Source organism: Hoplias malabaricus, chromosome 18, assembly GCF_029633855.1.
Source record: "Hoplias malabaricus isolate fHopMal1 chromosome 18, fHopMal1.hap1, whole genome shotgun sequence".
Lineage (NCBI taxonomy): Eukaryota > Metazoa > Chordata > Actinopteri > Characiformes > Erythrinidae > Hoplias > Hoplias malabaricus.
The window spans coordinates 14,079,123-14,094,884 of record NC_089817.1 but is presented as its reverse complement, the minus strand read 5'-3'; the positions used below and the strand labels follow the sequence as shown (position 1 = coordinate 14,094,884).

Here is a 15,762-nt window from a genome sequence, read left to right as displayed (position 1 = left end):
AGGCATGACGCTAACGTGACATTTCACACCCAAAAATTGGCGTTTTATCTGGAAAGATAATCGTTTACAATCACCCTACAATCATGAGGCCTCTTGTGATTATCAGGAGGACTAAACCGGCCTCAAAATTGGTCTGATTATCTAGTAGTGTGAACCAGGTTTAAGCCAGATCGTCTGATCTTCTTGGTATTAAAATACACCTGGACATTAATTTGTAGGAAAAAATTGCAATTTAAGTCGTAATCTCAATATCGGTCAGAAAAACCACAATTCAATATTTTCAGCTAATCTTGTGGAAACCAGTGTTTGTAAGGGTTTGTTTTCATTTTTTAGAATTAGCCATTTATTTGTTACTAAATATTTTTGTAATATTGAGTAACAAATAAATTAACATATATATCTTATTTTGCTGTACCACAGCTATGCTATTTAAACTTGTTTGCTATGCTCTCAAACTGTAGCTATCTGTAAAGTGGCTGAAATAAAGTACCATTTGGAAACTCATCATAGGATCTCACTGCCAACCCCCCTCTATATGTGAGGACTGCTTGTGTGCTCTGGTCTCCGATCTAAAGAAAGATGATTCCGTGTCACTCACCACTGACACATCTTGCAATAAGATGGACACAGAACATCTCTTTGTGTTGGTGAGATGTTTTTTGACAGGAGAGCTTTTTGGAGTTGAGATGTTTGCTCTCCTTGCATGAGTGCAACTCTGGCAAAACAATTTTTTATGAACTGACCTAGTTCTTTGAAAAAAAAGGCTTGGACTTGTGTAAATCTGTGTCTGTGCCTCTGTCCATGGTTGTACAACACAAGGGTCTGGTAAACTGGTTAGCTGCCATTAACCTTATTCACAAATCAAAGCTGTGGGTTCTGAACAGTGTGGAAAAATAAGCTGCACAATTGATGTAGTGCCGAAGATTGTAAAACACATTTTTTTAAAATAAATTCTATCAAATGTAAATTCAAAAGATGGACTGAGTCTAGTGTACACCTAGATCAGTGTTTCCATACTGCTCCAATTTCGGGCCTCTTGTTTTACCCTGACTCTACTCTAGTCACTTTTCTCATTAAATAGAAATACAGTTTCATTGTAAATAGTAATGACTACACTTAATGCTTAAGATCACCTTAATGCTGCAATAATAAATACTGTATGTAATTCTGAATAATAATATTAGACTAAGAAGCTGGCCCTTGATGCTGTGTTATTGACTGAATGCAGACCTTAAGAAGAAAAAGTTGTGGACCCCTATTATAAGTTTATTTTTGAATAAAGCACAATACAGGCCATTTACACTGAAATCTCCTGCAAAATCAGCATGTTCTATTTAAAAAATAGATAAGTAAAAAAAAAGCTTGGAAAATGGTCATATAATTATGAACTACTCAAGGGGCATATGAAACTGAAGGGAATGTAGGATATGCGTCTCTTTAAAAATCTTGGAAAACTTTACATTCACTCTTCAGATGCTGTTGGCAGTGCCTTTGAAAGGTTGAAAGAAAGAGACTATACTTTGCTGTGAGCATCTGAGGCTCTGCTCTGATACATGTGTCAACAGTGCAGACACAAATGAGAAGATTTGAGATTAAACCCCCGTCCCCCAAAATGCTCCAGTGACTAAAGGATTGAGCAGGAGAGGGGGAGGGAAAGAGGAAGAGTCTATAAAGCCCTCATATTACAACATTTCAGACAGCCCCCACTCAGGCACAAACACACACATACACACACATCCACAATGAACTCCCCCTCAAGACAGGCCGCTTTGTCCTATTCTCAGATTAAAGCCACAAGCTAATTTGCTGATACTTCCCCATGCCTTAATAATCCCTGTAGTAATCCTCACAGGCTCGATTAAACAGACAAATCTGGAGCTCAGTAGCACTCTGGGTCTTTAACAGACACCTCTTCTCAGCAATACTCTGACTGACTTTCTAGGAGCTACTGGTGGCTATAGTCAAGTAAAAAAAAAAAAAACAGAGAAATATCGAACACAAAGACCTGCTCACACTCTTGTTTTATCTCTCCAGATTCCATGAGAGTCACCAAAAAAAACCTAGGCTAGGAAAAGAGGGAGGACACTACATACATATTACATTGCAACATTTGTGGAAATTTGCTGTCAAACCAAATATTTTACATCTAAATCATTAAATAAAACGATAAAGCAGAAGGAAACCCTGCTTAACTGTAATGCACATTAATGGAAATAAATTTTATTGCATGGCATTTTAGAATATTTCTGTTCTAACATTATAACATTCTACAAAATATTAACATTCTTCAACACGTTTCTCATTCTTCAGAAAATGGTCACAGAACATAGAGGATATTTGCTAATGTTCCAGATGATTAAATACTGACACATGCAGCACAAATCATGAAACATATGCACAAAACCAGATGCATGCTGAAAAATGACTGATAGCCACATGAGAACCAATTGAACTAAAAGACGCAAGAAAAATCTGAGACTCTAGGTCTCACTAACAAGAATGACCTTCAGCGTGCTGCTCATTTTCTGCAACAGAGCAGGTCAAGGGTGAGGCTGTTCAAATGAACATTTCGCAGATTTTCATCAAGTGCTCAATTATGTATAACACAGTAATTACAGCCTGAATTATCGATAGTGTCAGGGGAGAGAGCAGCCCGATCCTGACAGCTGTGGCTATTTTTAAACGGACGAGGAGCAGATGAGCTCCCTGGCGCTGCTTGCCGCAGATTATTTCAGATCAGAGTTTGGAAACGAACAGTCAGTGACAGGTAGTGTAGCAGCAGCAGGGGAATACTACAGGATCTTTCAGATGAGGTGTTCCTCCTGTTTGCCCTAATGTGGATTTAAATGAAAAGCTACACTGGGCAACTGTGGGCTGTAGCTTTCATAAACATTATTGTACGTTTCAACAGAATTGGAAGGAGGGTGAACACACATCGTGACATTCCCTTATTAGTGAGAAAGTGATGACAAGAAAAGAAGATGGGAAATTGAAACAATGAAACATTACATGTGTATGGGAAAGTCATAGTGACAGAGAGGAGAGAGAGGGAACAAGAGAATTGGCTAAAGTATTTAAAGCTAAAGGAATCTATTTTTATTGAACCCAATTCTCAAAATCAAGAATTCACAGTAGACCTTAACTGATCAGCAAAGAGATTTCAGCATGCAATTCTGCTTCTAGTTTTTTCGGGGTCCGGAGCCCACCCAGAATCACTGGGTGCAACATGGGATCACACCAGTCCTTCACAGGGCAACACACTCACTCACACCTACGGACATTTTTGAGTTGCCGGTCCACCTACCAACACGGGAAGAACACACCAAATTCCTCACAGACAGTCACCTGAAGTGGGACTTGAACCCACAACCTCCAGTTCCCTGTAGCTGTGTGACTGCGCCACTGTGCCACCCTAGGTATTTTATTAGTTATGAAAAATAGATAGATAGATAGATAGATAGATAGATAGATAGATAGATAGATAGATAGATAGATAGATAGATAGATAGATAGATAGATAGATAGATAGATCCGTATTTTTTTTCTTTGCTTTACTAATTTCCTTATTTTGTAGAACTGTTGTGTTTGTGTGCTACTGGGATTATTCCCAGTAATCACTCTTGGCTTCTATCTCTGACTGAACCACAAGGGCAAGAACACACTCCCTTTTGTGATTCATTGTTTAATCTGAAATTAACTTCTGTAGTTTCTTTATCTCAAGTCACCACTGCCCGTTATCTACATTCCCCTCATAGTCCTACTGCAAAGCTAAACTACCAAACGTCACGTCTTTGTACAACCGTTTGTTGTAAGGAAAATTGTTTAAATTGACTTATTTGTCAAACTATGGCTTTAAGAATGTTGGTTATGTGCAGTACGTTGTCGTGAGGAGGATGTGCTGTCGTGGTGCTGCTGGGACAGTACGGAGAGCCAGGAAACCAAGCAGCTGCTTTAGGCACAAGCCTAGATTCAGGTGTCACATGACATCAACTCAGGCACACTCGCTCACACTGTGGCTGACTCTCACAGCACTGCACGCTGAAAAACTCCTCACACTGTCACCTTCCCTCACCTTCAGTGCCTATTAGCCATCTGGGTGACAGGTTCAACGCAGTGTGACATGTCAAGTGTCCTCATAGTTATACACACAGTGCTAACTTATAGTACTGTGCATCATAGTACTTTGTATGATGTTGTGTAATAAAAATAGTCACAATTCATTCTACATAAGCTTTTCCCTCCTCTTTTTTAGAATTAAATAGGCTGTTGTTATTGTGTATTTAATTCTGATTTATGTAAATGGCCTCTGTACAAACTGGTTGCTCTATACTGTATGTCGTTCCAAAAACACTCTTCATAATTTCGATGTAAATAGTCTGTAACTGCTGTGGGTTTAACAGGTGGATGGATATACAATGAAAACATATGTTGGTTAAGAATGGTTAGAAAACTAGGCAGAAACAAAACAGCTAAGAATGACTGAAATATTTAAATTTCTAAAGATCAGAGTAGAATCTTTCTGGTTTATCCCTAAAACGATGGCTAAATATAACCACTATCTATAATTTAAAATGTCCAGAAATAATGAACCCATTTTAAATGAGACAGCAGCATCACCTTAATGGCTGGATGGCAAAAGTAAGAAAGTCAATGACAGTAATGATCGGTCACTAATGAAGTAAGCTGTACACACTCAAAATGTCAATGAGGTTTAGAGAGAGGGGACCAATAGGTCACTGAGTGTCAGTTAATGGGCGGAAACCACATTATCCTGTGACAGCCCAGAATGCAGACATACAACACTAGTTAATACATGAAAAATAAAAGTGTCCCTAATCTCTTACATGTTGATCAAGAGAACTCATAGGGAGACACTTTTACACATCAATGCGAAAAACGCAAGATCCCATTTGAAGTTGGCTGATGTGGAATTTTACATTTTTCTCCCTGCACCAAAATATTAGTCTTGCTAAGCTAGACTGCTTCAAATCCAGATATAATCCGCGTAGATCCTACTTTGAATTCACTCTTCCCCTATGAAGACATGGTGTGGTTACTAATGCTCTTGCAAGTATAGATCTATGTGTGACATTTAAACAAAGCATTGGGACAGCCACACTGACCTACATTTGTCGTAAAATATGTTAATGTATACAATATGTGCTGAAAATAAACAGTAAACTTGTTTTGTACTGCAGGAGCATTTCCTTATATTGAAGCAAGACTTCCTTGAATTTGTATGGATAGGGCCCAAGAGCCAGTGACCTTAGACAATGGGGTTTAAATCTAAACATGGTAATCTCACTCTGGAGCATTTAATCCCTTCCCACTGCTAACAGAAAGTCGCAAAAGTCAGCTCAGAGCTAGTGGCACACTTTCAAATCTGACATCAGTGGCTTTTAGGGCATTGTCCTCTAGTTTTGGCAGTATCCATTAAAATCACATTTGCACATTATTAGATAAATTAGAGTGTGCTTTTAGGAAACCAATAGGCCTCCCAAGGTTCATGATTTAAACTGGACTGGGATCTAGAACATATTAATACTTGTAAAAAACAGGATATTGGGAGTCATATTTAAAAGCCAGGGTCATGAATCAACCCCCTGTGAGCATGACATCATCTTTTGTGTGCTTACAAGAGAAATCACTCCTTATTGTGAGGGCTTGAGGTTCCATTGCTGAACTTTAATCGACATAACTGAGTCACACATCTCAAAAACAACAGGGTGTAACAGCATCATTGTGACTGAGGTACTATAATGACAATGTATAATAAAAATGGGGTTAAAATTACAGTTTTAGAGATGTACAAAGGTATGCTGAGGAACCCCTAGACAGTAATTAAGTGTGGTGTGTGTGTGTGTGTAATTATTTATAAAGAACAGAATTGTGTTTGTGGCTGTAAAGACTGCAGGCAGCTCTATAACCTGACTAACTCACTAAAGCCATTAGTCTTCTCTGTTATAGATCACCTGACAGAATCTCTCTCTCTCTCTCAGCCTCTATAAAAACTGCTATTTTTTAGTTTACCTCAAACTAGTACACAATGACCCTGAGGACTGCCCACTTTACCCTGAGTGCCTCATGATTAGCGAAATAGTGGAATGCCGACATGAAGAGTGAACTGCTGTGAGCGACCCTGCAGGCTTCCATCTAACTGAGGGAACACAATCATTTTTTCCACCAGAGTGACTTCCATATCCCTCCATGAACAACTTCTATTTACTAAACCTGAGACTGATCTTTATAAAACGTTTGGTTTTTCAAATTTCAACAATATAGTAGTTTTTGTGTAATGTATTGTTTGTTTATGATCATGATATTGACTTCTGTAATGCTGACATAAGAGCAGAGTTCAGTAAGCATAAAAACCTAATGATTATTAAAGAAATTATAAGCATTCTGGATGAATCTAGACAAACCAAAATATATTTGGACGAGTTGTATCATGTGACACTGAATGTTTACTAATATTTTTATGTTTATAAAGGGCATTTCACAAGCCTGGGCATATCACAATTGCAACAGACTACATTATAACTGCAGTGGATGATTTTGTCCATGTCATGCAGACCTAATAAGCTCTGGTAAAGATGCTGAATAAGACTCTTTGAAATTCACTGATGCTCCCTCTGGTTGTAAGAGATTACCCAGGATTTCAGCTGTGGTCAGTCTAGCATCACATCTTCCTCACAAGCTCAGGCAGCATGCCCAGATTACTGCTGACCTGAGACGCACTGGCATTCCAGGGTTCATAAGATCATAGGCTTGAATTTTCTATAGAAGCTTAAATTACACCCATTCTGCAGTGATACTGCACATACTGTGTGCAAAAATAAATGTCCTCTCAAAATTGACTATATTTAAATCTAATTCAACAACTTTACTACAACTGTCCTAATAATAATAATAATAATAATAATAATGAGATATACACCTAGAGTTACTTTCTGACAACATATCTCTCTTGAATATACATTTTATTAGTTAGATAGTTGTTACAAGTACATTTTCTAATGCACAGTGTATGTTGATCATCCTCTAGCATTTAATCACTAGACACTTTTCTCTTACCACTGGACTATGGCTCGCTGGACATTTTTGGTCCATGGACTAATAAATACCCAGCAGTGACACTTGAGTGAGAATGGTCCACCATGTAAATAATATATGGCCAGTGGTAGTCCAACGGGGGTCCTTTTATTGATGGATCAGATTGATGTCATGGCTGGTGCATTGTACAACCACAGAACATCACTAATTTTAAACCTAAAAAAGTGCAGCTGTTTGGTAAGAGTTTAAAATGGCCAATTAGTGTTGCTGCCAGGTTAGGCACCCAGCAACTGGCACCTAGTGTATATCACGTTATTAAGTGACAGTATGTGGCTTTAAAGGTTGAAACTGATGCTGTGGCAGCATCTGTCTGCCATGTGTCAGTTGATGACTTGGGGGTTGTTCCAGCTTATATGTTGTTGACAGCAGTTAGAAAAATCCCCTTTTTCTGTCTCTTTACTTTCTGTATCTATTATTTCTCTCTCTTTCTTCCTTCCCCTCTGTCTTAGAGCTGGCTCTAGCATGTAAGAGTAGAAACATCAGCAGACTGTCATAATCTACAAGAAGACAGCATGTCAACACACACACACACACACACACCAGTTAATACATCAGCTGACGCAAAGTTCTCTGGGGCAAAGAATGATTCAAATGAGACATGTTTGACCATGCAGTATTGTAAAAAGTGCAATGTTGGCATTAAACACAGTGCAGTAGCTCTACAGCAGTCTGAGTGAGTGTGTAATTGGCATCTCGACTCTGGCAGATATAATACTCTCATGACCTCTGTAATTACCTTGTGGAATTTGTTTTGCCATCAAGATAGCAAAATGCCATGTCAATGACAAAACATTTGATATAAATATTCACTTGTAATTACTTGGTTAGCAGCAATAATAAAATGTCCTATTATAGTGTCCTATCACCACTGTCCAAAGACAAACATGTACTTCCATTTTTGTAAAAGTTTTAGTTTACTACATCATTTAAACACAGCAGCTATCCTTTACACTGTGTGAAAATTTCATGATGAAAGGACAAATTACTGTGACTTCAATTGAAAGCTATCAGTATTTTTTTTATTCTCTTTAAAAAGTTATGTTGGAGACCATTTTTTTTGGACAGAAATCATATATATTTTTACATAGTGCTTTTGTCATGGAGAAAAGCACCATGAAAATACCATTTTTCAACAGACATGGCTCAAGCTCACATCAACAAAAGGCACTCGATTTTGCTTTTCTAAATATATGAGAGCACCAAGTCAGAACTAAGTACGTTTCATAAGATCCATAACATTTCTAAATAAATGTCCTTTCTACTTTTTAATGTAAACATTGCAAAACCTAAAAATATTGGGGAGAAAATACTGTGGTCAGCCTAAATAACTGTCATCACGTGATTATGTTATATTTTGTGCACATATTTAACAAATTCCAATAGTATTATAAATGCATTATATTATGGCAATAGCTTACTATATGAACATTGATAAGTTTACTGTTTTATCTTTTTTTTTAAGTGAAAGACAACTATAAGGGAAATGTGTGTATGTGTGTGTCCATAGACCAGGAAGAGTTTTGGGAAAGTAGCCCACTGGTTTTCTCATGACCCTTATCCCATACTGAGCATGTTCCTCTAGGGACAGATAGCAGAGAGCGGAGAGAGAGAGAGACAGAGAGAGAGAGAGAGAGAGAGAGAGCGGAGAGAGAGAGAGAGAGAGAAAGAGACTTCTCACACATACATACATGAAACATCCTGTCAGTGAAGTGAGACATTAATTCTCCCTCAATGTGATGTGTGATGGGGGAATGCTTTAGGCCGTTAAACGACAACAGTATTACACACACATCATCAGCATCATCAAGCCTGTGCTGCAGTCAGAGAGAACTAACTCATCTGGCCTCAAGTCAAACAATATCAGAGTCCAAGAATGCTTGAGGTCTATTTAAGAACTTAAAACGATGCTGTTCTAGGATCAGTCTTTACCCTACATCATTTTATTAATAGAGTTATATATTTACTCTGTGATATATATGAAACCCATGGTTTACACTACAAGTCAAAAATGTGTACACACCTACATATGTATATTTATATTGTCTATAAAATCCAGTATATGTAATTTGAGTATTTAAAAAAATGAAGCTAAAAATCCAACAGTATATCGTTCTGACTTAATCTAGTCTACTGTCTCTACAGGCAATTGCTTATATCAAAAGATAACTGGAAATATGAGCGATTCCATTTAGTCTTTATGACGTTCTCAGGGGGGCTTTTGCTCAAAACCATGTCATTTCTTGCAAACACTAACAGAGCAACATGGAGGATTACAACCAGCTGTGATGTTCTTTTCGATGGAGGTTTAAAAATATGTGAGCCACCTGGCTCTGAGAGGAGAATTCGAGCGATTCCACAATTTTACAAAGTACTTGGTATTTGCTACACCCTTAGAATTGAATTGGTCCCACAAAACAAAACCAGTGGTCACCAACTGCATTCATGACTTGGATACTTGGCACAGGGTCTGGTTTATGGCAAGCATTCAGTTATGATTATCTTAAGAAATGAGTAATTATAGATAAGGAGAGGCTGGTACGAGTTTGAGGGAGTGCATTCCAATTCCAGGACCTCCCTTTGGAGACATTTTGGTATTTTGGGACACACAACAGACAAAGTAAACTGAGACAAACCACAAAATAAAAACGTCCCAACTCGAAGATGCCAGTTATCTTAGGAAGAAGTGAGGGAAATGATCATTTCAAAGCAACATTAGAACACAGGAATGCTACAAAAATACCATCTGTAAAATGAATCCGTCAACTGATTGGAAAAAAATAATATTAGTCAGAACAGAATTCTGAAAACAATGCATATAACATTAGTACAACAGTTGATAATACAAATAAATACAAAAGGTTCTAATATTGTTAAAATAAACGTTTAGAAATATTTAACGATAGCACTGAAAATTCCAGATATCAGGAAAGTGTCTGATCATTCTGCCACAAGAAAAATAGAATTACTTTATCATTCTGTACCACACCATATCTTCTCTTGATTTTCACAATATATGTGGAAGACTGGTAGAAATACCTATAAAAATCATTGCCAGAGCAATGTTCTAAGGTCTCTTTGGCTTCAAGTTCATGATGACTCTGAACAGACTGACAAAGTAACTCTGACTCTGACAAAGTAACTAGTTCAGCATTTCTTTTCTACATTGAAAAAATTACATTTGATATTTTATATCAAAGTGTTGCAGGAAACTAAATAATCTATATCCAGAGATAATTTGTAAGCGCTTATCCAGTTCAGGGTCATGGTGGGTCCTACCCAGGGTGGGGTGAGCCTACCCAGAATCATTGGGCGCAAGGGAGTAACCAAAACATGTACGTTCCCTCAGACCTATGGACACATTTGAGTCACCAATCCACCTACCATGGACCGTAGCAGGAAACCCACCCAGACACGGGGAGAACACACCAAACTCCTCACAGACAGTCACCCGGAGCGGGACTCGAACCCACAACCTCCAGGTCCATGGAGCTGTGTGACTGCAACACTACCTGCTGCACCACCATGCCACATGCATAAATTAATTAAATTAGGTCAGTTCAATGTGTCACTTTTTTCAATGTAGGTAATATATTAAAACTGGCATTTATCTTGACCACTGGTTCTGATCTTGACTGCATATGTAAAAATGATAATCTTTCAGGTTCTGTGCCAACAAGAAGAAACTAACTATGAGTTCACTGCTAGATAGGGTGTGTTTAGGACCATGGATGCAAACAGCAAGATAACACTGAGCAGGTTGCCTCTGCTTATCAGGTATAAACACACAATGGGCACACATCTATATTCAGTAGGCTACCTCAAGAATGACCTCACCTTGAATTTATCATCCATCAGTCTACATATCATTACCAAAACAATTTCATATTTAGCATCATACACCACATGAGATCATTTTAAATCCATCTAAAACTTGTCAAATGAGCATGTGACGACATTTTTCAGTGTGATATCAAATTTGTCCTATCCAGAGTTCAGCACCTGGCCCAGGGCTTAAACTGCAAGTATTCTTTATTATGTATGTATTACAACAACTGTCAGCTGCAATATACTGTATAGCACAGATGCTGCTGACAGTGTTAACTTAAAAATAAAAGCCTCTTTATTCTCATTAAACTAAGAATACATCCTAGTTTTTGGAACTCACACTTGTATAGTATTAGTATGTAGTAAACAATTGGGAAACAGACAAAACTTTAAGGTGATCTCCTTTATTCATTGCTCATTTTATCAGCTCAAGGTGAACTTTATAGTTTTACAGCCACAGACTGCAGTGCGTCTGTGGTTCTGCATACTTTGTTAGCCTTCTTTTACCCTGTTCTTCAGTGGTCAAGTGATTCTGACTTGACGGTACTGATATGTTTGTGATACATAACTATGTACTATAGCAGTGATTCTGACGTGATGGTAGTGACATGTTAGTGTGTTTTTCTGGCAGACGTGGCTTACACACAGCAATGCTAGTGGAGGTTTTAAACATTGCAGTGTTATTGCTGGATTAAAAATAGTCCACCAACCAAACAAACAGTATCCTATGACCATTGATGTACACTAACCGGTGAGCAAAATATAAGCTACCCTCTCTGACTTTGCAGCTACAAGATCAACCGACAAAATAGGTGTAGCTTATAAAGTGGCCAGTGAGAAGCCTCAGTGTGTGAAAAGGGTTTGATCTACTCGTACCAGTGCCACACAAACTAACACTCCACCACATCCTCTGACAATGATCAACTACCCCATTAATATATGCCCTGTCCTGTGAGTATCCAGACCATTGAAAAAACAAGGTGAATGGGGGCTAAGAATATGCACAGAGCAATAGCTGTAAACTACTAATTGCACCTATATGGCGAGTGGAGCTGATAAAATATATATTGGTGTAAAAACAAGGAGGTCTTTTAAATGTTCTGGCTTTATAGGCACTGTTTTAAACATTTTAATGTTATGGCTTAATTGGCCCTGTTCTAAAAACTGAAATGATTCTGCAAAGGAAAAACAATAAGAGACTAGTGTTTCCCACCTCCCCTTGTTGCTGAAAAGCAATTACTTCATCATATAATCAAAAATAGCCAACTGTTTCTCCCCGTAATTTCCTGAACCACAACATTCATCATAGCAACCGGGTCCTACCTCCCCACCCTCCCTGTTTTACAAGACGCTATTCTCTCTAGCTTCCTCCACGAACATGGGAGGACACACCTGCAAGTCAGTGTGTGCCTGTGAATGCGTCAGTCCACAACAGCAGCCAAGGTCAAACCATTAGACATAACTTGTTGCCTACTAAATACACACTGCTCATTTTGTGCAGAGCACAGGAAAATGAACAATAGCCAGTCAATGACATTGTAAAGGCCTACAGTAGCCCTACAAGGAAGTAAAATGTGTCATTTCCTACAGTCTATATATATATATATATATATATATATGTCATACTTCTTAATAAAGCAGAAGATTTCATTAAATCTAATGGAAAAAGCTGCTATTTGTATTATGACATATATCTTTAACACTGTTTTATTAAAGAATTCTGAAAGGGAATGTTATAGAGTTTGTGATATGTTGACCAATAAGAATCAACCAGACATCCTGTGTCCTGTGTCACAAGACAAGTACAACACTTTTGAGAAAACACAAATTTTCTCAGCCTTACTCCTTAATCAGCTTTTTCCCACACCTCCATGAAACCAAGTTGGATTTGGTGCACAGAGATGTGTTTTGAAAATATATATCCCATAGGGGTGCACACTACACAGGTGAGAATAAACAGTAAGATGAACAGTACGGTGAAGTCAGAGAGTGACGTAGTTCTCTTATTCATGGGAAAACACTAAGTGAAACACTTGTGTTTGTGTGTGAAAAGCACAGCATGGGATGACTTCAACTTACACGGTGGGAACTCAAGTCATGCCTTACATTTGTAAAGGCGCAGCAACTAATTATTTGAATTTAAAAATAGTTTACAACTCAATATACTAAACTGCTATAGGCGTATATGCTTTTAAAATAGTCCTATATAACTAAATAATGTTTCGGCTACTGTGTTGAGTTACACCATCTTTTTACAAATAGAATTATGTATACCATATACAACAGGAACATGTTTAGTTACACAAAATATATAAAGGACTTTGCTTAGCTGAAAGATTCTCTGTGGTTTTTCCTTTACATCAACATGATGAAACCTGTTGTGTCGGATCCTTTAAAGAATTTTTAAAGGTAGAATAAGAAACGGTAAAACTATGGTTACAAATCGTGATACTCCTGATACCGTACCGAGCCCTTTGGCTAAGAGTTCATGTCTGGAATGTTTAGCACATAAAGGAAGATTCATTAGGCTAAGGAACACATATGTGAAAATAAGCTAACAGACCACTGCTAAAGTCATAAACTACATTAGGCTGTGTCAACACAATTAAAAACCTGGGAGTTGGTCTAGTTGAGAAAAACAACATGAGAGGAAAAGAGCGGGGGAGAAATTTAAATATATTGCGATTATCTTGTTACTCACATTTTTAGCTGTGTTAAATTACTATGAATATGTATTTTACCGGGTAAAATCCTGATACCTGTTAGGACAGGCGGCATTTTGGTGCTGTTTTTAAAAAATCCTACACAACAGTTCTGTTATTTATTGCTGTAATGGCAGCATCTTAGAGAATCAATTACCCAAGCAATATCTAAATTTTACACTGTATATTTTGCTTGACTAAGTGGTCCTCTGTGATGGAAAACCTGTTGTAAAGGCAGATTCAGTCTGTACCACCCATAGCAGTTCATAACAAAAGTACACTGCTAAATAATGGAACCCTACACTGACTTCTTATGGTATCAAGCAACTGAAGTGGTTTCATTAAACTCGGATAAATTCTTCAGTTAAATGCCCTTTCCTTAAAATGTGATATAATGCTCTTTAAAAATACAGGCTGAAAGAGTAAACCGTATCCTCTGCTTACCTGAGAACAACCACAGAAATGTGAAAGCTGACAGCAAGGTGCCAAGTTTCTCTCCGCTGCGGAGCTCCATTCCTCAGCTGCTCTCTCTTCTGAGTCTTCACGTTTCTCCTCCTCAGTCCTTTCTGAAAGACAGCCGTTATCTACGCGTACCGCCTTTAGCGAAGGCAGAGCCGCTTAGCTGCGTCTTTCAAGTGCTCTTCCTAAATAAACACAAGAGCCTCTTAAAGAACACCACGGACCCTCGGAGCGGGAAAACGGCTCGCAGCTCACTGTCGACGACTTCTCGGTTCAAAACACGAGACAGAAACTTCTGGAAGTGCCATGGATTCGAATAAAGTGAGCGGTATATTATTGACGACTGTGAAGTGTACAAGTTTGTTTAAGCTGCACTTCGACCTCCAGCTCTCAGCCCTAACGGAGGTGAGCGGAGTAACTGTCTCTATGTGAGTCTCTCTCTTCACTCTTCACACTGTTAGCTCAGCGGGGGCCGTTGCACCTGCATTAGACACGCCCCCCGACCGTGGCTGACACGTCACCTAGACCACTTCTCCTACAGGTGATTTTGTATTTTGCTCGGTCTCACGGTGCGCTTTCACTCCACACCTGTTTTCATACAAGCGCCGCCCACTCTGCGGCGGGATTGGCTGGCCGCTTGGGAGTAATAAATACAGCCACCAATGGTGCTGGGGTCGGAAAACGGGTGTGAAATAAAAACGCTCATAATTACACGCATTTATTCTATTGTCAGTTCTTGTTCTTTTGTTAGTATCTTGCCCATGTGAAAACTCCAGGTGTGATGATATATATATATCATACATAACTATTTGGTTAGTCTCCATAGAACCGCAGTGGCAATACTATATCGCTGTCACACAGCTCCAGGAGTTGTAGGGTCGAAACTCTCCTTGGTGTGTTTTCCCTGTGTCTACCTGGGTTTCCTCTAGCTGCTCCGGTTTCTTCCCACGGTCCAAAAACACATGGAAAGTGGACTGGCTGTACGGAAGTGTCCATATTTTTGAATGTGTGGTGCTCTATGGATAGGCACCCCTCCGGTTAGTTTCTGGACCCACCACAACACTGAACACGATAAAGTGTTTACAGAAAAACAAATGAATGAATATCAAGGTTTAAACCTTATCATGTCTATGTGATGTTGTTTATATGCTAGAAGTTGTATCATAAGCATAATAAGCAGACACAGCCATGGCTGAGCATTTCCACTTTGAAACTAGTTTTCCAAAATCTGTCTCTAAAGGGTGGATTCAGAGAGCTAGGTTTTTTTATGTAATAAAAATTAAGGGACTAAATCTTTCAACTTTTGGGGCAGGGCTTTCGAGCTGCAGATGAGCAGTTAAGGGGTAGATAAAGGCGGGGAGTAATTGCGTATTCATAGCTGGGTGTCCTGAATAAGTCTGAGGGGGTGGAGTTGAGAAAAACAACTTTCAACCTGTGTGTTCATTCATTCATTTTCAAGGTATTATTCCATCCATCCATCCATTATCTGTAACCGCTTATCCAATTTCAAGGTATTATTGTATATACAATATATATATTATTGTATATATACAATAATACCTTGAAAAGGAATAATCAAAATGATTAATACGAACTGTGCATGGGCATTTTCGACATAATTCCGAATCCGTTCCAGAGAAAGTTGTGACAAATAGTCTCCAGG

The 15,762-nt window shown here is 38.5% G+C and overlaps 1 protein-coding gene across 1 annotated transcript in view; it reads right to left on the bottom strand.

The window, feature by feature from the left end:
• The window catches only part of esama (endothelial cell adhesion molecule a), a 43,605-nt gene extending 29,037 nt beyond the window's left edge, over window positions 1–14,568 (bottom strand). The window contains exon 1 of the mRNA XM_066651137.1: window positions 14,085–14,568. Within this exon, the coding sequence (XP_066507234.1) occupies window positions 14,085–14,154 (70 nt within the window). The 5' untranslated portion in view covers window positions 14,155–14,568. The remainder of the gene's footprint in view (window positions 1–14,084) is intronic.
• Window positions 14,569–15,762: the final 1,194 nt, after the last annotated feature.